The sequence below is a fragment of the Equus przewalskii genome, chromosome 2 (genome assembly GCF_037783145.1).
Source record: "Equus przewalskii isolate Varuska chromosome 2, EquPr2, whole genome shotgun sequence".
Lineage (NCBI taxonomy): Eukaryota > Metazoa > Chordata > Mammalia > Perissodactyla > Equidae > Equus > Equus przewalskii.
The window spans coordinates 21,339,583-21,366,792 of NC_091832.1; the positions used below are offsets into that span (position 1 = coordinate 21,339,583).

The window sequence follows — 27,210 nt, forward strand, 5'->3', positions numbered from 1 at the left end:
TGAGTCCTTCTAGTTGTGGCATGTGGGACGCCGCTTCAACATGGCCTAACAAGCGGTGCCATGTCTGCACCCAGGATCCAAACCCTGGGCCGCTGAAGTGGAGCGCGCGAACTTAACCAGTCAGCCACAGGGCCGGCTCCCAAACTTTACTCTTAATAGTAAAACATCAGAAGAAGTCTCTTTAAAATTGGGAACAAGACAAACAGGCCCTTACTTCTTTCAGCATCATACCGGAGGTCCAACCAGCACCATGGGGTGAAAAGAAAAAACAGGAGACTAGAAAGGAAGAAATAAAACTTATTATTCACAGGTGACATGATTATCTACAAAGAAAACTCAATCTATAGACAAATTATTATATATAAAATAAGAGTTTAGCAAGACTGATGAATATGAGATTAATATTCTAAAAAATCCATCATTAAAAAGACAATAATTAACAATAGCAACAGAAATAAGAAGACACCAAGGAATAAATCTGACAAAAGCTGTGTAAAACCTGTATTAAAAAAATTGTAAAGATTTTATTGAAAAACATTTAAAAAGACCTAAATAAATGAAGACAAAAACTCTGCTCCTAGATAGGAAGTCTCATTACTGTACTCTCAAATTCATCTACAGGTTCAGTTCAATCACAACAAAGGTTCTATCAGGTTTGTGTGTAGATAACTTAATAAGCTTATTTTAAAATTTATGCAGATGAACAGAGGCCCAAAGAATAGTAAAGACACTTAGAAAGAAAAATATTAAGGTGGAAGAATTTGTCCTACCAGATATCAAATCTTATTAAACAACTATGGTAATTAAGACAGTGAGGTAGTGGCTTAGGGTTAGATAAATTGGCTTGTATAACAGAATACTATGGAGTCTGGAAATAGACCCATGCATGTATGGAAACAACACTGGTATGACAGAGGTGGTACTGCAGACCACTAGGCAAAAGACACACTAATCAATAATGGAACTGATTATCTAGTTGCAAAAACAAATTGGAGACCTACTTGACTCCGTACACAAAAATCAACTCCTGTGAAAGGCAAGTCTTGAAAAATGTGTAGCGGCCGGCCCCGTGGCCGAGTGGTTAAGTTCGAGGGCTCTGCTTCAGTGGCCCAGGGTTTCACCAGTTTGGATCCTGGGTGCAGACATGGCACCGCTCATCAAGCCACGCTGAGGTGGCATCCCATATGCCACAACTAGAAGCACCCACAACTAAAAAAATGCAGAACTATGTACCGGGGGGCTTTGGGGAGAAAGAGGAAAAATTTTAAAAATTTAAAAAAAAAAGAAAAATGTGTAGAAAAAGATATAAACAACTTGAGATAGGAAAGAACTTAAGTAAAACAATACTAACCAAAAACACACTAACCATTAAAAAAAAAAGACTATGAATTCAACTAGATTAAAATTAAGAATTTAAGGGGCCAGCCTGGTGATGCAGCAGTTAAGTTCACATGCTCCACCTAGGCAGCATGGGTTTTGTTGGTTCGGATCCTGGGAGCGGACATGGCACCACTTATCAAGCCATGCTGTGGTAGGCGTCCCACACAGAAAGTAGAGGAAGATGGGCACGGATGTTAGCTCAGGGCCAGTCTTCCTCAGCAAAAAGAGGAGGACTGGCAGTGGATGTTAGCTCAGGGCTAATCTTCCTCAAAAAAAAAGAAAAAATTAAGAACCTAAATTCATCGAAAGACATTATAAAGAAAGTGAAGACAAGGCAAAAACAAATATTTGCAATACATATAACCATCAAATTATAAGTATCCAATATATATTAAGAACTCCTAAAAACCAGTAAGAAAACCAATTATATTTTTACAAAAGCAAGTCATGAACAGCCATTTCACAGAGGAGGAAACATGAAAAATGCAAAACCATACAAAAAAAGTTCAATCTCATTATTTATTAGCAAAATGCAAAGTAAGATCACAATGACATACCAATTTCACCCACTACATTGGGTAAAAATTAAGGATGTAGACTAATGAGAGCTTAAATACTGCTAGTCAGAGTGTAAATTGATACAACTAACACACTACTTTGTAAAGTTGAAAATGTGCATACCCTACCACCCAGCAATTTTGGTCCAGAGAAATTTCTGCTTTTGCCAACAGATATGCGTAAGAATATTCTTAGTAGCATTGTTTACAATGGCAAAATATTGAAACAACACTAACTCCATCCATAAACAGAACAGATAAATAAACTGAGATACATGTAAATTCTAGAAACATGATATTGAGTGACAAAACAAGAAGTTGCAAAAGAATGCATACGGCATGACTCTAGTTATATAAAATTTGAAAATACGAGAAAGTAAACTATATGGTTTAAGGATACAAACATATATATTAAACAATATAGAAAAGCAAGGGAATGATAAACCCAAATTTCAAGACGGCAGTTACATCTGAGAGGGGAAAGAATAGGACTAGATTTTGAAAGAACACATCTCAAAAGGTAAAGGTAAAACAAAAAACAAAAACCAAAGGTAAAAGTAATATTCTCTTTTTCTCTGTAAACTATAGCATTCTCCTTCATACTATACGTATGTTATAAAAACTCTTTTTTAACTATTTGTGTGATCTTAAGCAACTAATTTAGTCTCCTGTGCCTCAGTTTTCTTATGTGTAAATCAGGAAAAACAATAATACCCATCTCTATCCGGCTGTTGGGAAAATTAAATTGTTTAATAGATACAAAGTGCTTAGAACAGTGCCTCAACTTAGCGTGTAAACATTCACTTACCGCCTGTTTTCAGTGCGGTAATTGTACTTAATGTCTCCCAGACTAAAACTGCTTTAACCTCTCCAGAGAGTACACCCTCCATCTTCTATCAGGTTGGATACGGCAGAGATGGGCAGTCATCTGACTGTTGTGAAGGTGGAGACAATCTGGAAGTCTTAACGGATTTTTACCATTCTTTCAACCTATCTTCCTGTTTTCAGCCTCACCTTCACGCCTATGGCCAGAGGTTCTGGTGCCCCCAGCTCCTAACCCGTGTGTGTTTGTGTTTGTGTGTGCAAAAAGAGCTTGGGAGAGAGAAAAAAGGTGATCTGCAGGGAAAATTGGTTGGCCTTTGGCTTTCCCTCACATTACTTTAGAATTTAGCTTTCTGGCATGTGCAAAATCAGTTACCACTGGCCCACAGGACTTCTAACTTCCGGAAACGTGTTCCTGTTCTCTCCTCTCCTTGGTTCTGTTTTTAAAGGTTTGTACTCTTTTAAAGAAATAAAATCCATTTATTACTATTTTTGTGCGGTTAGTGGAGGAAACAGGTAAATGTGGGTGTGTAATCCACCATATTTAACCAGAAGCCAGGTCTCACTCTTAAATATGAGGCAACACAGAATAGTCGTTAAGAACACACACCCTAGGCTGCTTTGGTTATCATCTTGGTTCCACCACTTTCAAGCTTTCTGACCTTTGCTAAGCTATTCAAGTTCTCATTTCCTTCATTTCAGCATTTATAAACCGAAGGTAGTAGCACCCAACTTATGAGTTATGAGTATTAAATAAATTAATATTTGTAAGAACTTAGAACTTTTCCCATAACACTGTAAATGCTCAATAAATGTTAGCTAATATTTGAAGAAATTTCCCAACATGAAAGTCAGACAACAAAACAAGCAGTAAACACAACTTAAAGGAAAAAGAGACCACCCAAAGCAAATACAAGAAAACTTACCCCTAAAACTGCATTTTATATTCTCAGAAAAATAAAAGATCCTGCCATCACTAAACAAGAGGAGACTATAACGATAGGAACAATTTAAAGGAAAATAGTAAAAGTTTAAAATTCAGACATGAAAGATAAAATTGAGAAAATTATGCCAGGAAGTAGAACAAAAAAACAAAGACAGAAAATAGAAGAGAAAAAAAAAAGAAAAGAAAACTAGAGGAGTAATTCATTAGGTCCCAGATCTGAACAATACAAGATCCAATTCAGGAGAGAGGAGAAGAAATTATCAAAGATCTAACACAAAAAACTTTCTCAGAACTAACCAGCATGTGTTCCCAGAAAGGGACCATTCTGCACTCAGCAAACTAAGAGAAAAAAACTCACAGAAGAGCAGATCATGGTAAGATTTCAAAATTCCAGGGGAAAAAAAGGGAGCTTCCTATCAGAGCACTTAGCACTTGTTTGTTATTTATTATTTTGTCTGTCTATGTGAGGACAGGGACAATGTCCACCCTCCTCACTGACAGATTCGGCGTCAAACGCAGTGCCTGGAAAAGAGGAGGCACGTGGTATCTGTTCAATTGATCTTGTGTAATTTTTGAAAATATGCAAATCCCTCAAAAACCCCTCAATATTTCCAGCGGGCATTTATGGGCTGGCAAAGTCAATGCATCGATTAGACCGATGAATCCCAAAGTGAATATCAAATATCTGGAGATTTTCCTTATGCTTCGAAGGAAGGACCTCGGGGTTTGGAGTGAAAAAGCGCGAGATTTGAATCCCGGCTCTTGCGAGTGGTGCGACCTGAGATTACTCAACCCCTTCAACAAAAATGGACTGACCATGGGCATGGGCAGGGGTGCGTGCAGGGAAGGGACACTTCGGTGCTAAGTACGAAACAGTCCTTTTCCTCCAGAGTTCAAGGTTGAACGGACAGACCAACAGGGAAAAAAAACTACCACAGCCTCCCTACGGGCCGTTCCCCACCCTCTCGAGCCCATTTTCCACGCAGTTGCAAAATATTGTTTCCAACTGAACACCGGCTTAAGTCACTTGCCTGATTAGAGTCCTTCAGGGGCTCCCCTGGGCCCTCAGGATAAAAGGCCACCGTGTTCTGGGAAGGCCTCACGCAGCCCCGAGGCACCAGCTTCACGGGGACCGCTCGCGCCATGGCGTCCTCTCGGGTCTGCAGACACGGCGTCGCCAGACAGGGAGCTGATTGGTGAGCGTGGAGGAAGGACTGAGCATGCGCAGCCTAGCTCCGCCCTCCCTCCCAATTTCGGATCCTCAGGTCTACAGACGGCTTACATTCTCGGAACGTGCTTCCAGTTCTATTGAGGTTTAATTGACATTCAGTAAACTGCACATATTTAAAGTGTGCAATCTGATGAGTTTTGATATAACTATACATACGTGAACCCATTCCCACAATCGAGATAATGAATATATCCATCACTCTCAAAAGTTTCCGCCTGCCAGTTTGTAATTCTGCCTCTTGTCCCTCCTTACCTTCTCCCTTGCAACCACTAATCTGCTTCCTGTCACCATAGATTACTTTTCATTTTCTAGTATTTTATACAACAGGAATAAGTTCTCCTTTTGGCTTCTTTCACTCACCATAATTATTTTGAGATTCACCCATGTTGTGTGTATCAATAGCTCTTTGCTTTTTAATGCTGAATAGTATTCTATTATATGGATATACGACCATGTGTTTACTCACATGTTGATGGGCATTTGGGTTGTTTTAAGTTTGAGGCTATTACAAATAAAACTGCTGTGAACATTTGCCTATAAGTATTTTGGGCACTTGCTTGGGTAAACACCTAGGAGCGGAATGACTGAGACTTACGGTAGGTACATAACTTTTAACAAAGAACTCTTTTAAAAAGCGATCAAGGGGCGGGGGAGGCGGGGTTAAGTTCACGCGCTCCTCTTCAGCAGCCCAGGGTTTCGCCGGTTTGGATCCTGGGCGCGGACATGGCACCGGTCATTGAGCTATGCTGGGGCCACGTCCCACATGCCACAAGCAGAAGGACCCACAACTGAAAATACACAACTATGTACCGGGGGGCTTTGGGAGAAAAAGGAAAAATAAAACCTTAAAAAAAAAAAAAAGCAAACTGTTTTCCAAAGTGATTGCATCATTTTACATTCTCACCAGGAGTGTATGAGAATTCTGGTTGCTCCACATCCTTCTGAACACTTGATATGCTCAGTCTTTTTAATTTTAGTCCTTCGCGGGGTGGGGGGGAGTATGATGGTATCTCATTGTGGTTTCAATTTACACTTTTCTAATGACAAATTACGCTGAGCCTCTTTTCAAGTGTTTATTTGCCATTTGTATATCTTCTTTTTGTTTTTTCAGAGGGAGAATGGTACTTTATTTTTGTTGTTACCAGAAGCTCATCCTTTATCTTTTTAAATTATTATTTTGCTATAATTTTGTTATTGAGGTCATATTAGTGTATAACATTGCATAATTTCTGGTGTACATTATTATATATCAGTTTCTGTATAGACTGCATCATGCTCACCACCAATAGTCTAGTTTTTACCTATCACCATACATGTGGGCCCCTTTACTCCTTATGCCCATCCCACAACCCCCTTCCCCTCTGATAACCAATAATTTGTTCTCTTTATCCACATGTTTTTTTGTCTTCTGCATGTGAGTGAAATCATTCAGTGTTCATCTTTCTCCATCTGCCTTATTTCACTTAACATAATACCCTCAAGGTCCATCCACGTTGTTGCAAATGGGATTATTTTCTCCTTTTTTATGGCATTGTATATATACACCACATCTTCTTTATCCATTCATCCGTTGATGGGCACTTGAGTTGCATCCATGTCTTGGCTATTGTAAATAATGCTACGATGAACATAGGGGCACATAGATCTCTTTGTATTGTTTATTTCTTGTTCTTTGGATAAATATCCAGTGATGGGATAGCTGGATCGTGTGGTATTTCTATTTTTAATTAATGAGAAATCTCATACTGTTTTCCATAGTGGCTGCACCAGTTTGCATTCATACTAGCAGTGTATGAGGGTTCTCTTTTCTCCGTATCCTCTCCAACACTTATTATTTCTCGTCTTGCTAATTATAGCCATTCTGACTGGTGTGAGATGATATCTCATTGTAGTTTTGGTTTGCCATTTCCCTAATAATCAGTGACATTGAACATTTTTTTTTAGTTGTAACTTGATTTTTTTTTTTCGGCAGGGAAATATTTGCCCTGAGCTAACATCTGTTGCCAATCTTCCTCTCTTTTTTATCCCCCTCCCGAAAGCCCCAGTACATAGTTGTATATTCTAGCTGTAAGTTCTTCTGGTTCTTCTCTGTGAGTTGCTCCCACAGCATGGCTACTGACAGACAAGTGCTGTGGTTCCATGCCTGGACCAAACCCAGGCTGACGAAGCAGAGTGTGGCAAACATTAACCACTAAGCAATCACTGCTGGCTCTGAACATCTTTTCATGTGCCTGTTGGCCATCTGTATATCTTCTTTAGAAAAATATCTGTTCATATCCTCTGCTCATTTTTTGATTGGATTGTTTGTCTTTTTGTCATTGAGTTTTATGAGTTCTTTAAATATTTTTGAAATTAACCCCTTGTCAGATATTTGATTTGCAAATATTTTCTCCCAGCTGGTGTGTTGTCTTTTCATTTTGTTCATGGTTTCCTTTGCTGTGCAGAAGGTTTTTAGTCTGATGTAGTCCCATTTGTTTAGTTTTTCTTTTGTTTCCCTTGCCTGAGTACACACGATACTCAAAAAAATGCTGCTCATACTGATGTCAAAAAGTCCAGGGCCTATATTTTCTTCTAGGAGTTTTATTGTTTCACATCTTACCTTCAAGTCTTTAACCCATTTTGAGTTAATTTTTGTGTATGGTGTAAAATAATGGTCTACTTTCATTATTTTGCATGTGACTGTCCAGCTTTCCCAACACCATTTATTGAAGTGACTTTCCTTTCTCCATTTTATGCTCTTGGCTCCTTTGTCAAAGATTAGCTGTTCATAGATGTGTGGCTTTATTTCTGGGCTTTCAATTCTGTTCCACTGATCTGTGTGTCTGTTTTTGTGCCAGTACCATGATATTTTGATTACTATAGCTTTTTTTTTTTTTTGAGGAAGATTAGCCCTGAGCTAACTACTGCCAATGCTCCTCTTTTTGCTGAGGAAGACTGGCCCTGAGCTAACATCCATGCCCATCCTCCTCTACTTTATACATGGGACACCTACCGCAGCATGACTTCTGCCAAGCGGTGCCATGTCCGCACCCAGGATTCGAACTGGTGAACCCCGGGCCGCTGAGAAGTGGAACATACAAACTTAACCGTTGCACCATGAGGTGGGCCCCTTGATTGCTATAGCTTTGACGTATATTTTGAAGTCAGGGATTGTGATACCTCCAGCTTTGTTCTTTCTTCTCAGGATTGCTTTGGCTTTTCAGGGTCTTTTGTTGTTCCATATAAATTTTGGGGGTTCTTTGTTCTGTTTCCATGAAGAATGTCATTGGGATTCTGATTGGGATTACATTGACTCTGTAGATTGCTTTTGGTAATACGGTCATGTTAACTATGTTTGTTCTTCCAATCCATGTACATGGAATAAATTCCGTATCTTTATGTCTTCTTCCATTTTTTTTCAATAATGTCTTATAGTTTTCAGTGTATAGGTCTTTCACCTCCTTGGTTAAATTTATTCCTAGATATTTTATTCTTTTTGTTGCAATTGTAAATGGGATTATAGTCTTGACTTCTCTATCTGCTAGTTCATTATTAGCATATAGAAATGCAGCTGATTTTCGTAAGTTCATTTTGTACCCTGCAACTTTGCTACAGTTGTTGATTATTTCTAATAGTATTCTGGTGGATTCTTTAGGGTTTTCTATATATAGAATCATGTCGTCTGCAAACAGTCAGAGTTTTACTTCTTCCTTTCCAGTTTGGATATCTTTTATTTCTTTTTCTTGCCTAATTGCTCTGGCTAAAGCCTCCAGTACTGTGTTGAATAGGAGCAGCGAGAGTGGGTATCCTTGTTTTGTTCCTGTTCTCAGAGGGATGGCTTTTAGTTTTTCACCACTAAGTATGATGTTGGCTGTGAGTTTGTCATATACAGTTTTTATTATGTTGAGGTAATTTCCTTCTACACCCATTTTATTGAGAGTTTTTATCATAAATGGATGTTGGATTTTATCAAATGCTTTCTCTACATCTATTGATGACCATGAGATTTTTATTCCTCATTTTGCTAATGTAGTGTATCATATTAATTTATTTGCAGATGTTGAACCATCCCTGCACCCCTGGTATAAATCCCACTTGTTCATGGTGTATGATCTTTTTAATGTATTGTTGTATTCAATTTGCTGATGTTTTGTTTAGGATTTTCACATCTATGTTCATCCGTGATATTGGCCTGTAATTTTCTTTTTTGTGTTGTCCTTGTCTGTTTTCGGAATCAGGGTAATGTTGGCCTTATAGAAAGAGTTAGGAAGCATTCTGTCTTCTTCAATTTTTTGGAATAGTTTGAGAAGGATAGGTATTAAATCTTCTTGGAATGTTTGGTAGAATTCTCCAGAGAAGCCATCTGGTCCTGGATTTCTGTTTTTTGGGAGGTTTTTGATTACTGTTTCAATCTCCTTACTTATGATTGGTCTATTCAGATTCTCTATTTCTTCTTGATTCAGTTTTGGGAGGTTGTATGAGTCTAAGAATTTATCCATTTCTTCTATGTTGTTCAATATGATGGCATATAGTTTTCTATAGTATTCTCTTAGAATCCTTTGTATTTCTGTGATATCTGTTATAATTTCTCCTCTTTCATGTTTAATTTTATTTGAAACTTTTCTCTTTTTTTCTTAGTGAGTCTGGCTAAGAGTTTGTCAATTTGTTTATCTTCTCAAAGAAACAGCTCTTAGTTTCATTGATCCTTTCTATTGTTTTTTTAGTCTCTATTTCATTTATTCTGCTCTAATTTTTATTATTTCTCTCCATCTACTGACTTTGAGCTTTGTCTGTTCTTCTTTTCCTAGTTCTGTTAGGTGTCGTTTAAGATTACTTATTTGAGATTTTTCTTCTTTGTTGAGGTGGGCCTGTAATGCTATAAATTTTCCTCTTAGCACTACTTTTGCTGCATCCCATAAGAGTTTGTATCTTGTGTTTTCAGTTTCATTTGTCTCCAGGTATTTTTTTATTTCTTATTTGATTTCTTTACTGATCTGATGCTTGTTCAGTAGAATGTTGTTTAGTCTCCACATATTTGTGGTTTTCCCAGCCTTTTTCTTGTAGTTGATTTCTAGTTTCATAGCATTGTGGTTGGAAAAGATGCTTGATATGATTTCAATACTCTTAAAATTTATTGAGGCTTGCCTTGTTTCCCAATATATGGTCTAGCTTTGAGAATGTTCCATGTGCACTTGAGAAGAATGTGTTTTCAGCTGTTTTTGGATGGAATGTTCTATATATATCTATTAAGTCCATCTGGTCTAGCATTTCATTTAAGCCCACTGTTGACTTTCTGTCTTTATGATCTATCCATTGATGTAGGTGGGGTGTTGAGGTCCCCTACTATTATTGTGTTGCTGTCAATTTCTCCCTTTAGGTCTGTTAATAGTTGCTTTATATACTTTGGTGTTCCTGTGTTAGGTGCATGTAGATTCATAAGTGGTATGTTCTCTTGGTGGAATGTCCATTTTGTCACTATATACTGCCCCTCTTTGTCTCTCACTGTCTTTTTTATCTGAAAGTCTGCTTTGTCTGATATAAGTATGGCAATGCCTGCTTTCTTTTGCTTGCTGTTTGCTTGGAGTATCATCTTCCATCCCTTCTCTCTGAGCCTATGTTTGTCTTTAGAGCTGAGATGTGTTTCCTGGAAGCAGCATATTGTTAGGTCTTGTTTTTTCATCCATCCATCCACTCCATGTCTTTTGATTGGAAAATTCAATCCATTTACATTTAGAGTGATTATTGATATATGAGAGCTTAATACTGCCATTTTATATCTTGTTTTCCGGTTGTTCTACATTTCCACTGTTTCTTTTCCCTTGTATATCTGACTGCCATTTCAGTTTGGTGGTTTTCTGTGATGGCTTTCTCAATTTTTGCTTTATTTATGATTTGTGGCTCTGCTCTGATTTTTTTTTTTTTTTAGTGGTTACCATGAGGTTTGTATGAAAGATCTCATAGATCAGATAGTCCATTTTTCTGGTAGCCTTTTATCTCCATTAGCCTAAGTATGTTCCATCCCTTTCCTGTTCCCCTTCTAAGTTATTGTTGTCTCAAATTGTTCTTTTCTGTGTGGTGAGTGTGACTAAATTGAAGTGTTTATAGCTATTTTTGATGCTTTCCTTCCCTTTGTCTTTTATGTTATGATTAAGTGTTTACTAACCTATTCTGATATAGAGCTGCAATTTTCTCTATCTGTCTATTTATCTCCTTGCTCAAGGTTTTGTAAACTTTTTCTCTTTAGTTTTAGATGGGAGGACTCCTTTCAACATTTCTTATAAGGCAGGCCTAGTGGCAATGAACTCCCTCAGCTTTTGTTTATCTGGGAAAGGTTTTATTTCTCCTTTGTACCTAAAGGATAGTTTTGTTGGATAGAGTATTCTTGGATGAAAGTTTTTGTCTTTCATTATTTTGAGTATTTCATTCCATTCTCTCCTAGACTGTAAGGTTTCTGCTGAAAAATCCACTGAGAAGCTGATAGGAGTTCCTTTGCAGGTTATTTTCTTCCGCCTTGCTGCCCTTAATATTTTTTCTTTGTCATTGACTTCTGCCAGTTTTAATATTATATGCCTTGGAGAAGGTCTTTTTGCATTGATGTAATTAGGAGTTCTATTGAATTCATGTACTAGTAAGTCCAGTTTCTTCCCCAGGTTTGGGAAGTTCTCAGCTATTATTTCTTTGAACAAGCTCCTGCTCCTTTCCCCCAACCCTCCTCACTCTGGAATACCGATAATCCTTATGTTGCTTTTCCCAGCTGAGCTGGATATTTCTCAATGAATTTCTTCAGTTTTTAAAGATCTTAGTTCTCTCTCCTCCTCCACCTGAAGCATTTCCATATTTTTATGCTCTAAATCACTACTTCTGTCCTCCATAACGTCAGCTCTATTTTTATGGATTCTAGATTACTCTTTATGTCATTAATTGTGTTCTTCATATCCAGAATTTCTGGGGATCTTTTTCCTTTCTTTTTTAGAGTTTCAATCTCTTTGGTGAAGTATTCTTTCTGCTCATTAATTTTTATTCTTGAGATCATTGAACTGTCTTTCTGAGTTTTCTTGTAACTCATTGAGTTTCTCTATGATAATTATTTTGAATTCTCTGTCATTTAGATTGTAAATTTCTGTGAGTTCAGGACTGGTTTCTGGAGACTTGTCATTTCCATCTTGCTCTTTGCCTAATTCTCCAATATCTGTGTCTATTTCTCAGTTGTTTCTGAACTGGTGTAGAGAAAAGGGTGTGATTTATTAATTCCCAAACCCTCAACATCTCCTCCACCTGACTGGGGAAACCTACTTGTATTTCAAAACTCAGCTCAAGGCTTCCTGACTTCATGACAACTTCCTGACATTCCCTCCCACGTGTCCCTGCTTGCACTTCCTGTGGTGCATGTGGCAACACTTAGCTGCTCTGGTTTGTCAATATAGCCTTTCCTTCTTCCTCCTTCTCTTACTTCTAAACACGTAAAAGTCTCAAATACATGAAGAAAAACCATACTTGAAATTATTATGACCACAAAATGACATGACTTCAGTCTTGAAAAAGGATAACTGTTCATTATGTAATAGTTAATGAAATAACAGAATACAAAATCGTTAAGATTACAGCTATATAGAAATGTGTTTGCATTGAAAGGTAATATGTAAAATAAATTGCCCATTGTGTTTGGTACCTTTTTTAACAAGAATTTGAAAACTCTTCCTTATTCCTAAGTCTGAATTGCACCCCTCACATACACATATATGGGTTGGGGGTGGGGGGTTAATGTCACATGGAACACTGAGACTCTGAGGGTAGCCAAGTGAAGGCAGTTGGAGAAAACAGGATTAAACATGAGAGAAACCAGGTTCAAATGCCAACCAGGGTCAGAAGCAGAGTCAAGGAAAGAGATCACAGGCGAGTAGCCTGGTTTGGCGCAGTGGTTAACTTCACACATTCTGCTTCGGCAGCCTGGGCTTCACCAGTTTGGATCCCGGGTGTGGACCTATGCACCACTTGGCAAGCTATGCTGTGGCAGGTGTCCCACATATAAAGTAGAGGAAGATAGGCATGGATGTTAGCTCAGGGCCAGTCCTCCTCAGCAAAAAAAGGAGGAATGGCAGTAGATGTTAGCTCAGGGCTAATCTTCCTGAAAAAAATAGAGAGATCACAGGGACTAGAGTTCAGAATTAGATGAGACAGAATCACTGGAGAGCAAAGTTGAGGGTGTAAGGGAGTTAAAGCATTGCTTCCATAAATATCTGTGGGAGGGTCAATGGATTTCATTTGTTTCAGGTATGAATTTTTAAATACTTGCTATTTTAATATTTTTCTTTAATTTAAATTTTTCCTACTGTTATAGTCTCCTCTTGTTTAATGTATGCAGTATCTACCTTTATCTTTCTGAGAATATAAAATACAACTATACAATCATGTAGGGGGCAGTTCTCTTGGGTTCCTTTTGTATGGTCTCTGTTCCTCTTTTTTTTTTTTAAAGATTGACACCTGAGCTAACATCTGTTGCCAATCTTTTTTCTTTTTTTCTTTCTTCTTCTTCTCCTCAAAGCCTCCCAGTACATAGTTGTATATTCTAGTTGTAGGTCCTTCTGGTTGTGGTTGTGCTATGTGGGACGCCGCCTCAGCATGGCTTGATGAGTGGTGCCATGTCCACGCCCAGGATTCAAACCAGCAAAACCCTGGGCCGCCAAAGTGGAGTGTGTGAACTTAATAACTCAGCCACAGGGCCAGCCACTGAGGTCTCTGTTGCCTTTGAGTTGTGTTTACTGTTTGTTTTGTTCTCTGACTTTCATGTTGGAGAGTTTCCTCAAATAATAACATTAGCTAACATTTATTGAGCAGTTACTATATGCCAGACACTGTGTGCTGGTTTCACAAAGATGTATAAGACAAAGTTCTAAGCAGAATAAATACAAAGAGACCTAAGCCTATTATAGTAAAAGTGTTGGAAATCAAAAACAAAGAGAAGATACTAAAAGCAGCCAGAGGAAAAAGGGCAATTGCCTTCTATATTAGTCAGTGTTCTCCAGAGAAACAGAAACAATAAGATATGTATAGATATGTATACTGATGGCTTCCAATCTCTTTCTCCAGTTCACATACAATACCCTCAAATCTAATTTGTCCAAAACTGAACTTACCATCTTCCTCCTTCCCACAAATCTGCTTCTTCTTCAGTGTTCATTCTCTCAGTGGCACTTTTATCCACCCAGCTACCTGAGCCAAAAACCTGGGAGCCTTCCTAATGGGTCTACTTACTTCCCCTCACTCTCTATAACCACTTTCACCAATTTCTGCTTTTTCTACTTTCTGAATGTCTCTTGTGTTCATTCCTTCTCTCCAACTGCACTATCATCGCTCAACTACAAGCCCCATTATCTCTTGCTTGGGCTATTGCAAGAAAAGCCAGCCCTGGTGGTCTACTGGTTAAGATTTGTTGCTCTTACCATCAGGGTTCATGGTGGCTGCATGTTGCTGCGATGCTGAAAGCTATCCAACCAGTATTCCAAACACCAGCAGGGTCACCCATGGTGGACAGGTTTCAGCAGAGCTTCCAGACTACACAGACTAGGAAGAAGGACCTGCACCCACTTCATAAAAAATGTGGCCATGAAAACCCTATGAATAGCAGCAGAGCATTGTCTGATATAGCACCAGAAGGTGAGAGGATGGCACAAAAAGACCAGGCAGTGTTCCGCTCTGCTGTATGCAGGGTCGCTAGGAGTTGGAATCAACTTGCTGGCACTAACAACAACAAATTGCAATAAAACTCTAACTTCCCTTCAGCAGAACTTCAGCTTCAATCTACCCACAACGCAACTGCCAGTACTAACACAGGTCAGATTCTGCTATTCCCAGAACTCATGAATAAACTCTAAACTCCTTAGAATGCCATTCAAGTCCTGACCTGTCAGGAACTGGTGCTTGCCTCTGTGGTCCAATCTTATTACCTTCACTTCCCCCTTCACCTTCTATAAATTAAGAGTACTGGAATTACTTGTAATTCATCCAAACAAGTTATGATCTTTCTTTTTTTTCACCTCTGTGCCTTTGCTGTGACAAGAATTCCTAGAATGCTTTCTTCCACTTTATTCATTTACAAAATTCTTATTTATTCTTTATGAGACAGTTCGGTGTTCATTTCTTCTAAGAAGTCTTCCTTCATTCCCCAGGCTGGGTTAGGAATCTTTCTAAGTGGTCCCATGGTTCCATGTATACATTTCTCACAGCACTTAACTCTCAAACCTACCTTGTTACATGTGTGGCCACCAAGTTTACAAGCGAACCTTTCAATGGCCAGAACTTGTGTCTTTCATCTTTATGTTACCTAGTACACAACAGGAGCTCTAGAAATGTTTGTTAAACTAAAATAATTTCTTTCCTTCTCCAGGCAATTTGTAATATAGTTGCTAGTTTCTCCATCTCATATTGTCCCTCTTCTCCTGAAAGATATGCCATTAGCATCTGGAGAATAAAGTCATCACAGAGGAAATCAGAGCCAAAAGATGGAGAAAAAAGAGACAGAAGAGGCACACGTCTTGTAACAGTGCTGATCAGCCTGTGACTTCTGTACTTGCTGGCCACCCCTTCAGACAGGAGTGGGCACATGAACCATTCTGGCTGGTGTAACACAGTCCTCCAGGGACTGATTCAAGAATGGACATGAACATGACACAAACGGTGGGGGACGAATTGAGAGAAAGGCCATTTGGACTCACCTGAAACACGCAAAATAATGGGGTTCCCATATGGAAGAGGGATTCTGGGCCAGCCTCGGTGGCCTAGTGGTTAACTCTGGCTCACTCTGTTTCAGCGGCCTAGGTTCGGTTCAGGGGCATGGTTCACTCATCTGTCATTGGCCATGCTGTGGAGGCAGCCCACATACAAAAAGAGGAAGATTGGCAGCAGATGTTAGCTCAGGACAAATCTTCCTCAGGAAAAAAAAAGAAAACAAAAGAAAGAGGGATTCTATCACCCAAAGAAGGAGTAAGGGACAACATTTGAGTAGGTGAAAATTGTAGCTACCATAATTGACTGTAAGGGAACAATGTGTCTAGAATCCCCTCATCCCCTCCTTGTCCACCTGGCAAATTCCTGCTGATGCTTCAGGATCTATCCTAAAACTCACCACCACTGTGAAGTCCTTCCTGACTCCCCACGGCAAAAAGTTGTTGTTGTCCCTTCTAGATTCCTATGATTTCATGCTCAGTAGCAGGTGTAAGGAAGTTAGACAAGCATAGACTTAAAATTCTAGCTTTGCCACTCAGTAACTGTGTGCTATTTAACTCTTTGAAGCTGATTCCTCATCTTTAAAATGAGGATACCACTATCAACCTCAAAGGACTGTTGTTGGGATTAAAGACATCAGTCTAAAGTGACCGGCGTATACTAGGAACTCAAGTAATGTTAATCTCGCTGCCTCCTCCTCCCCACCCCATGCCATATTAGAATGAATTCTGAAGAACTGTTTTTACTCTTTTGTGTTCCCAGCACCTAGGCAGAGCTTGGCATGCATTGGGTTGATGAGAAATGTTTGATAACTGCTAAATATAGAGAGAGAGATATTGTGCTGATGGAAAAAACAACTAACTGAAGCAGAGTTAGTTGTGTGCAGGACTTGCTCCTCTGGTCAACTATAAATTCTCTGAGGATAGGGCCATATCATGCCAATCTCTGCTTTAACCCTGCCACGACTTAACAAAAGGGCTTTGATGGTGAGAATTATTTTTAAATTATTTTATTGAGGTCACATTGGCTTATAACATTGTGTAAATTTCAGGTGTACGTTATTATAGATCAGGTTCTGTATAGACTGTATCATATTCACTGCCAATAGCCTAGTTTTTATCTGTCACTATACGATACGCCCCTTTACTTCTTTCACCCTCCCCCAACCCCTTCCCCTCTGGTAACCACCAATCTGTTCTCCTTATCTATGTGTTTTAAAAGATATGATTTTGGAGAGCCCCAGGTTGGGTGAATTGGAGCAGCTCTTCCTCTGGAGAAGTCAGTCCTATAAAGTATGTGGCCATACTGCCATCTGGAGATGGTAGATTTTTCTCGAAACATCACTTAAATAGATCTTCCCATTAAGAGCTATAACCAGAACCCTGAGGAATCTTGCAAAAGTTTTCATATGTGAAATATTGCAAGAAGCTCTTTTAACATTCCCAAATAACAATTTCTAAATATAGGGAGAACCAGGAGGTAAAAACACAAAGTTTTCCCACTGTCCTTTTTTCTCAAATTTCTTAAATTGAGGAAATTGTTTTTAAAAAGCAATCATGTATGTTGCCATTACAGTATATTCCATATTTATTAGACAATTGAAATAGACAAAAGAAAAACAACTGTTGGCACGAGAATGCCGATTTATTCTTTTTTGGACACATGAACACAAAATATCCCTGCAGGCCAAAAGAAAAAATTGCAAAATTTAAACAACCATCATCTTATCTCAACATGGGGATACCACCTCTCCCTTAATAGTTCAGAAAGTACCTCGTATTGCTAGAGACATACATCCAGTCCAAATTTAATAAAATACATTTTAAAACGTTACAGGCCTAACAATATAGAAAAAAATTACACCATTAGTCAAAGGAACAAATGCAAACATTTTCAGCCACTAGACATAGAAAGAGCATGAATATGTCAATAGCAAGGGATAAGAAAATGGTTAATCCATAACAAGATCTTCCCTTTAATTTTACAAGGAAAAATCCTTGGAGTTGAAGCAGTATTGATACAATGCCCTCAGGCTCCACTTTCTTAAAATGAAAGCAGAGCTACCGCCTTGCTATTGAGCAAGAAAATCTTACAGCACATCCACGAAGGGTAGCTCGCACAGGGCAGAGGGGGTGAGCCTTGTTAAACAGTGGATTACCTTTTCCCACAGAAGGGATAGGTAGCTGAGCCTGGTAGGTAAGCTCTGATATAGGCTGGGCACCAGATCCTAAAATACAGACCATATAGAATACGTCTGCTTATAAATCATCACCTTTGGAAGCAGCAAATAGAATTTACAGTAAGACTGAATATGTTCTGCCTGCCCAGACTGCCAGCTGCATCAACCAGCTAGTTCACTTTATAAACCACTCAGGGTTCACTAGCTAACAACAGCAACAAACATAATTGGTTCAACACTTGGATCTTCACCACTCTCTTAATGTCCCCGCGCCTTATCCCCAATTTGTTACTCTTTAGCATTGCTACACTTAAATCTTTCACACCACATGACAGTGCCTAAACAGGCTGTGTTTTAAAAAACCAAACAGCCTAAACCTACTTCTAGAGAATGCACACCTCCCATTGATTGACACATGCATAACGATTCGGTCAGTCCCGAGGGGTTATGTATTCAAACTGTCAAGCCGAATTAAAACTATGCATTCAGACTTGCTGGCAATAGGATTGCTGCAACTCTGACTCCGCAGTGATTACCTCTTAAAGATTCACCCCTCAGCAAATTTTTTCCAATAATCCCAGTTCTTCCATATTTCTTTCCTTTCGTCCCAAACGACAGCATTGCACCTTTAAAGGTACTGTGTTCCTATAAAAATAGGCCTCCCGGCTTTTCCTCCACCACCACACTGATTTACCCCAGTGTCCTAGGACTGACTGAGGTCATACAAACTGTAGAGTTCAAGGTCAAGCGTATAGCCTAATTGCAGGCAAGCGAATCAGGGCTTCCCGGCACTCTGCCTCGCTCTTGGCTCCATATACGCCAGGAGATGGTGAGAAGTGACGCTTCTTCTGTGCGTTATTAACAAGCAAGCCGCAGGCACTCAAGTGCAGGTGTGCTGCCCGCTGGCCAGCCAGCCAACCACCAAGAGTTCTTCACATCCTGGACTCCAGTGAGTCCTTTTCCTAAAAAAGCTTCCGTTTTTTCCTCCTCATGGGTCCAGGGTGGCCATGCTGAAGGGTATTTTGTGCTCTCCCTGAACAACTGTGAATAAAAGCAGCAGCCAGCCCCTCACCAACAAGTCCTGATTTGTATTATCCAAGTGAGGTATTTGCAAAAAGGGAAAAGCTTAAGAAATTAACATCTGCCATCTCTTCACTCCTGCCTAAGTTGTGCCTCAATTACAGAGCTTGCTTTCTTCCCACTATCTGCAGAGAAGAAGATACTGCAGAGAATACCTACTCATCCTAATGAGCTAGAGGACTTGATACACATTATAAAACTCTCAGAGACCAGTCTCAGCAAACACTGGTGGCGCCACTGATCAGCAGCATGTGGAAATGTAAACCTCAATGTATTTACAAGCTTGTTTAAGAGACTGAAGAAAAACAGTGCTTTATATTGCTGGGATTTGAGAAGGCTAGTTTAAGAGATTTGGACTGGCTAATGAGTTCAAGCAAACACCTTTCACCATCAGATCCAGTGTTTCCCCCCCGGCAGTTTCCAGATAGAGGTGGCAAAACCATTTTACCACATCGTGTCTGTCTCTTCCCCTAGCACGTTCCTCAGCCATATGGAGTGTGGCTCTGGGCCTTTCATCTCCTTTTCCAGCTCTCAGTCCTGAGGTTCCAGGACAGAGAATCAGAAGTCAGTAAAATTTGGGCTAGGAAACACTGGCTGGAACTACCAAGACTGTATGTAACTGTTGTCCATTCACAAAGTATTATCTACACTAAATACAAAATACATTTTCCCCTACGCTTTAACTGATGCTTGCTTTAGATCAACTCCCTTTGTTTGGACAAGAAAGGAATCCTGTCTCTCTGTGAAGAGAATTCAGAATCTATTAAGAAAAATCAACCTTCTCTATGCAGTTTTAGCTTAATAAAAGGAAGGGAACCCCACCAAGTACATTTCAGGTTGAAAGAGAAGCAAAAAATTTGCACTGCAAGTAATTGTGCGAGTAACCTTGATTCCCAGGTAAAAAAGTTTTAAACGCTGGTACATTTTTTGCAAGTTGCAGCATCACTCAATGTACCTTAAGGATTGGCAAAGCCTATCCAATAAGGAAGCATCCTGGTTCTAGCTTATTTTAAAACAAAGTGACAGGACACCAACTGTGACTATAAAACAGATAAAAATAATTCTTTAAAAAGGCATGGAAATATATGTCTTTTCTGACTGGTTTCAGAAATTGCCAGATTATGATCTATAAGAAATAGCTGATAAAATCATACTGAGATCTCATCTAGAAAACTACATTGTTGGGGAAGGAAGAGGAGGGACCTTAAAAAATGTTTATTGCCAAAGTTAACTTTCTATGAGAAAAGTTTAAAAATCATTTAGATCTAACAAACCACATAGCAGCATAAAATGGGCACTTTTGAAAACTTTGAAAAATACTAAAAGCTAATTTTTTTTCAAAGAGGGGAAAGTGTGAGTACTTTTGCCATGGCAGTGTAATCTGTCACCGCGACGTGTGTCACATCTGTTTGTGTTACACAATCACCAGAGTCAACCAAATAAAGGAACTGCCTTTCTGAATCTGCAGCCACGTATAGTGCAATTGCCTGGCAGCCTGTACTTACACCAGCACAAGTCTGTAAAGATCAACAGGATAAAGTAGTAAAACTAATAAAACTCTGTAAAACTTTCAAAAATCAATGCTCGTTAAAGGCATTTACAGTGGTGAAGTCAGAAACCTCCATTAAAAAGTCTATGGACCCACACAATTAAATAGTTACACCGAACTGAAGTAGATTGTTTGGTTTTTCTCTCCCACTTATGCATACGCCCCACTTGATGAATACAGAAAAAAGGAATAATCTCTTATAAGACTAGAGGGATGCGGTGAACACCACAGCTAGCAAAATATTCCATAGAAACCTTTCTTGTAAAGTCCTAGAAAGTTCAGGCTGATCAGCCTTTGCATGTTGAGGTAAAAATTCAGTCCAGTGCATCAGAAAAGACAATCTAAGAGTATCTATTACTTTAAAAAAATGGCTCAATTTTGTTGATGCATCAGACAGTGCTGCAAAGTATAGATTCAGTGCAACTATTCCGAGCTGCTGGTAGAAGACCACCTGAAGTCAACTTGGCGCTCTCTAGAGGCGGTAGGCATTTGAAACATTTTGAGGCTGCGGTGCCAAATTGGTGGAGCTCTTTTTCTGAGATTCTCAGGCAAAATACATCGTGTGCTGGGTATCATGGTGGATCTGCACAGCTTTAGCCAAGGCCTGAGGATCTCGGCCATTGCTCTGTCCTGACACATGACTGCCTTCTGCACTGTAAAGAGAATAAAGCAAAAAACCAGGTGTAACAAAAGACCGCTTCAAACTTCGCATGTTTCAAATAGCACGAATAGTACTGGATTCAAGATCTTAGGCTCAGGCTGCGGCTCCTTAAATCATTTGTAATGTCTCTCTAAACATCAGTTTGCTCAACTGAAAAATGCAATACAACTTATTTAATGGACTGCTGCAATAATTAAATGAGATAATGTCTGCAAAGACGCAAATACTTGGGGACCTTCCCCGCGGTGCAGTGGTTAAGTTTGGCACACTCTGCTTTGGCAGCTCGGGTTTGTGGGTTCGGATCTCTGGTATGGACCGACACCACTTGTCAGCCATGCTGTGGTGGCGACCCACATATAAAGCAGAGGAAGACTGGCACAGATGTTAGCTCAGGGCTACTCTTCCTCAAGCAAAAAGGGAGGAAGATTGGCAACAGATGTTAGCTTGGGGCTAATCTTCCTCAGCAAAATAAATAAATAAAAAAGACCCAAATCCTTAACAGTGCAGATGTAAGAACTTCCATTGTCCTTTATGTCTGCTTAATGCCTACTCGTCCTTTATGCTTCAGTCAAATGTCATTCCCCCCCAAAGTTTTCCCTAACTCCAAAGTTCAGGTCAGAACCACTTGGAACATGCTTTTACAGAATCCTCTACTTTTCTTTCATTTGAAATAAACACAATTGATATTAAATTATTAATTGGCTAATTATCCCCCCTCTGGGATACAAACTCCAAGAAAGCAGCAACTTCATCTATCTTACCTCTGGATCTCTAGTGCCTGGCACATAGTATAACCTCAATAACCATCTGTTGAATGAATAAATGAATATATGTACCTAGCACAGTGCTGTAACATAGGGGACACTCTGCAAATGTTGCTATGCCACCAGTCTCACTAGCTATATGACCTTGGACAAGCAACAACTCCTCTGAACTTTGGTCTTTCAGGACAATAATAACAACTTCCAAACATAACTCTTAAGGGTGCCGTGTGATATAAAGGGCTTGGTAAAGTGTCAATCATCATTCCTCTTCTGCCTTCTCTACTTAAATTATTATTATCCTTATCATCTAGACTCAAAGTCTTAGTCATCTTTTACTTCATCCTCTTCTCTGCCACTCACTCTCAATTCACTAAGTACTATTTTTTTATCCCAGGAATAGATTTTTACATTTAACAAATACAATCTTGCTCTAATATACTTTCCCAGCATCATGCCTGCTATTCCCCTTTCACTTGCTCCAGCCAAAAAAAAAAGTGTTATTGTCCAAACATGGCACTTGCTTTCTCTTCTTTGTGTCTGTTATTCCCTCTGCCTGGAAAATCCTTTTCTCTTCTTTGTAGAGCCAAATCCTAGCCATCCAGCTATGAAATCATCTCTAACAGCCTTTGCTCGGATGTCCCATTGCACTTTCATCTATACTGCTCTGGGCTAACTGTCAGTTCCACATTTGCTTGTATTGTTTCCATAACGAAACATAAAATCCCAGGAAACATATCTTCTTCATCTTAGTGTTTTTAGTACCTAACACAGTGCCGGGCACACAGTCAATATCTAATGAACATGTTGAATGAACAGATGTATTACAGAATGGAAGGTACAAAGCCACAGCTGGGCATTTTCCATAATAGCGTATTTTCAACCCTTACAGAAATAGACTTGCAGTGGAATGCCTACTATTTAGCAGCTGAATTCAGACTTGGGGAAGAGCCCAGAAACTGCTACACTTCACAGATGGTCATTTCGAGAAGAAAATTAATGCAAAGAGCTTGTTTAGCTATTTAATAGTAGCTCAGTAATGGGTCAAAATGTCTGATTCTCTTGAGATCCCTATTTGGGGGTGAGAATGGTCTGGCACCCCTCCTTCTCCCACATATACATCCAGGTTCACTCTGGTGCATTCTTCCAGACTGTCCTGAAAACAAAGTGAACAGGTCAGGACTTCCCCTTGCATGAAGTAGAATCCACAGGCCTGTGACTGCTCTGATTGGAGCGAGGGCACCATGTCGGCCACTTTTTGAGGCTGCTTGGGACCTGAGCAGAACCAAAATGCATTTGGCTCTCTCGGAAAACCACAGGCAGCTCCAAATTAGACTTCTTTCTTTGGGCAGACTTTAGACACACCATACAAGTATGAACAAGCCTGAACACTTCTTGGATCAAAAGTCACAGTATAAGCTCTTGAAGGCACACACAATTTTATTTGCTCCTTGAAATTTAAACCCTAAAAGGAAGTTTAACACCTCCAAAAAGTTTTCTGTAGTAGCTCATTTTTTTTTTTAACACACTGCTAACATAGACACAAAGAGATTTTATTGTGACTGAGAAACTTGCCTGTCATGATCCTTATCCACCAAATGATACCTTGCCCTGAATGCTACAAGTCGGGCATAATATGCAGGGGCTGGAATAGAGACTGAGCGCGTACACCGCACATAGGTGTGACATAGCTGGTAAGTTAGCAGCTGGAGCTCATCCGCAGTGAAGCAGTTGTCATCCCACAAGACCTGGTAATGTGAAGGACGGCTGGTTCCCTGGAGAGAGAGTTTTATGATTAATATATTTCTGACAGGGGTTGACTACCTGAGAAAAGAGATGTGAAACCTACTCCTTAAAGTCAGAAGTATTCCTGCCCAGCACACCTAAAAGCAGAGACCTGGACCAAAAGATAACAGCTCTAGGAAATAAGCTTTAACAGAGTTCGCATAGTGTTCTAAAACAAGTCTACTCAAGCTAGTTGCTAAATTTGCAAACATCTCCCTATCAAGTCAACAATCTGGACCAGCTTCCAAATTACCTGAATTCCTGCATGACTACAGAGGTAAAAGTCAAACTCCGACGGATGTGTGATGGTGCTATCCACTGTAGTGCCTGCTGGTACATTGCCACTTTTCCCCACCTACCAAAAAAAAGGTATAATTAGTCATCGAAGGGCCAAACTGAGCTCAGGCCACTTTTTTTCTTTTATGTGTTAATTGATAACAAGTTGGTAAACTGCTCTTAATTGAAGTCTTGAAAACCAGTTTAATTCAAGATGTTGAATTTTCTGTAATTTTCCATTAGCCTAACCATTTCATCCTTAAGTATTTTCTCAAACAAATATCCTCCATGGTTTCTCTGGGGGAATCCAGACAAAGAATTATTTTGCCTGTGGCTTTGGGCTGCATTTTTGTTATCTATTTACAGATGACACATTGGTACCTTCACGGGGGGGCGGGGGGGGGGCGGGGGGGGGGGAAGACAGCTACAATGGAGAAGCTTCCTGAGAAAAAAATCAGTTCTAGCCCTCACTTAGAGTAAAAAAAAAAATCCACAACTTTCAGTAAAAGTAAAGATGAAGGAATCTTTAAACTGGTTCACCAGGTTCAACAAAACTAATACTTTTATGGGATTAGTAAGTCACTGGCACATACATTATCAGGAGGAATGCGCTGAAATGGGAATTAGGAAAACAAGAGTTTCAGTTGTAGGCCTAGCCTTGCAACTACATATCTTGAAGAAAGTGTAATATCTTTGGGTCTCAGTCTAACTAGCTACAAAATTAGGTGATGATCTCTTACACTTTTAAAATTCTAAAGTTCTTCCATAGCCAAAACCCTAAAAATCAAACTTCTAGGAAAGCAGAGAGGGAAACTTCAGAAGTGCATTTACAAGGAAAGGAATTGAATCTTGCTATTTGGCCAATTTTCATCCTCTTTTGCTGTACAGCAGGATTCCATATGAGGAAGTTTATTTAGCATATAGCCACAAATTTGATGGGAATTTATTTGGCTCCATTCTAACTACTGTAACTTTCAGTTGAATAGCATACATCAATGCATCCAAGAACATCTATGAGTATAGAAAAGTCTCATTCCATCAAATTCGTATGTGAACTTGGGTACCTAGCTGGACAAGAGGAAACGTAACTGAGTTATAATAGTTCCAGCATTGTTTCACAAAGTGTGTGCTTTGGGAATATTAATTCTGCAGCATGTGTTTAGGTGTTTTATGGTCAAACAAATTTGAGAAATACCAGATTAAGCCAAAGTTAAAAAGGATTTTCTACTGTATGACTTCTCAGAGCCTTTGCTTCATAATAAAGAGAGATTCAGAAGGCTTATTTAGTAATTTAAGAGGGAGATGGAATATATAGTGATCCCCAAACTTATTTCACCATAGAATCCCTTTTTAAAAAATCTCTTGGAGCCTACAGATCAGAGCCTAGAAAGGGGATGCCCTGGGGAAAAAGGGGATCCAGGCAGGTTCAATTCAACAGTTATTGCTTGAGCATCCGTGTGTACGGCTCTGCAGCAGAGGTTGGGGATGAGAGACAGAGGCAGAGAGAAAACTAGCCAACTTCCCTCCTGCCCTTCATGAAAACCATATACAACAGACCACAATGCAATGTGATGAGGGCATTATAGAAGGCACCGAGAAAAACTGGTGGGAGGAAATAGTGGAATCATGCCTGATAGGATAAGTAGCAGCTGAAAGAGGGGATGGGATAAAAACGGGAAACACTCCAAATATCCCTTCACATCAGGAATGGATAAACAGGGGTTGGCCCGATGGTGCAGTGGTTAAGTGCACACGTTACACTTCAGCAGCCCGGGATTCACTGGTTCGGATCCCAGGTGTGGACATGGCACTGCTTGGCAAGCCATGCTGTGACAGGCGTCCTACATATAAAGTAGAGGAAGATGGGCACGGATGTTAGCTCAGGGCCAGTATTCCTCTGCAAAAGGAGGAGGATTGGTGGCAGATGTTAGCCCAGGGCTAATCTTCCTCAAAAAAAAAAAAAAAAAAAAAAAAGGAATGGATAAATAAACTGTGATTCATCTCTATCATGAAATACTACTCAGCAATAAAAAGAAACAACCTACTGATACACACGATAACTTGAATGAATCTCAGAAGCATTATGCTAAGTAAAAGACGCCAGACTCAAAGGATATGGGATTCCACTTATATGACATTCTGGAAAAAACACAAAACTATAGGGACAGAATACATACCAACGGTTGCCAGGGGCTGTAGGTGAGGGAAAGGGTTGACTACAAAAAGGCATGAGAGAAGTTTTGTGTGTGATAGACTCATTCTACATCTTTACTGAGGTGGTGGTTACACAACTATATGCATTTGTCAAAATTTGCAGGACAGTACACTAAAAAGGGTAAATTTTACTGTATCTATATTATACCTTAATAAAAACAATCAAAAAAAGGAGTAGGATGGATGTGGTCATTCCAGGGATAAAAATGCTCCATGTACACGGGAAATGGAAGGTGTATGAGGGCGTGGTAAAAGACGAAACTAAAATGTTATGTTTTGGCTATCTTGGGAAAATACTGACCACCATAAGAAAGCATGGGTGAAACAGGTGAAGGGGATTAAGAAGTACAAATTTTCAGCTACAAAATAAATAAGTCACAGAAACGTAAAGTAAAGCATAGGGAATGCGGTCAATAACATTGTAACAACTTTGATGGTGACAGAAGGCTACGAGACTTATCATGGTGAGCACTTTGTAATGTAGTATATAATTATCAAATTACTATGTTATACACCTGAACCTCATATAATGTTGTATGTCAATCATACTTAAAAAAAATTTCAGGGCAGAACACAGAGGACTATTTGACTAACTGGACATGGGAGGACAGTAAAGGAGAAGAAGAATTAAAAGACAACCCTGAAGTTTCTAGCTTGGCTGACTCAATATACAGTGATGCCAAGTAACAGAAGAAAAGGAACACCGGGGGTGGAACGGTTTTGGAAGAGGATAAAACAATAAGTAGAAGGTTTAGATGTGTTTTGCTTGAAGTGCCTGTGGTAGTTTGTATCACTGGGGCCAAATATTCCCGTGCCCCTCCCTGGGGGAGGATCATACATCCCCACCCAATTAACTCAGCAGTGGCCATGTAACTTGGTTTGGCTGATAAAATGTGTCCTGAAACGTGTTACTTCTGGGCAGAAGTTTGAGAGCCAGCACACGTCGTGTCGTTTATCTCTTTCCCCCTCTACTACAATGACTGGCAATGTTCCAAAGAGATGCTTCTATGTCAGTCTAGCCTCCAAAGGGAGGACAGCAGGGTCACAGCTGCAGCAGAGCCACAACGA

The 27,210-nt window shown here is 39.6% G+C and overlaps 1 protein-coding gene across 1 annotated transcript in view; it reads right to left on the reverse strand.

The window, feature by feature from the left end:
* Window positions 1-17,262: 17,262 nt before the first annotated feature.
* LOC103549260 (argonaute RISC component 4) overlaps window positions 17,263-27,210 on the reverse strand; it is a 34,303-nt gene continuing 24,355 nt past the window's right edge. Inside the window, exons 16-18 of the mRNA XM_070610320.1 lie at window positions 23,906-24,007; window positions 23,443-23,642; window positions 17,263-21,098 (exon numbers count right to left, since the gene is read on the reverse strand). Of these exons, the coding sequence (XP_070466421.1) occupies window positions 20,990-21,098; window positions 23,443-23,642; window positions 23,906-24,007 (411 nt within the window). The 3' untranslated portion in view covers window positions 17,263-20,989. The remainder of the gene's footprint in view (window positions 21,099-23,442; window positions 23,643-23,905; window positions 24,008-27,210) is intronic.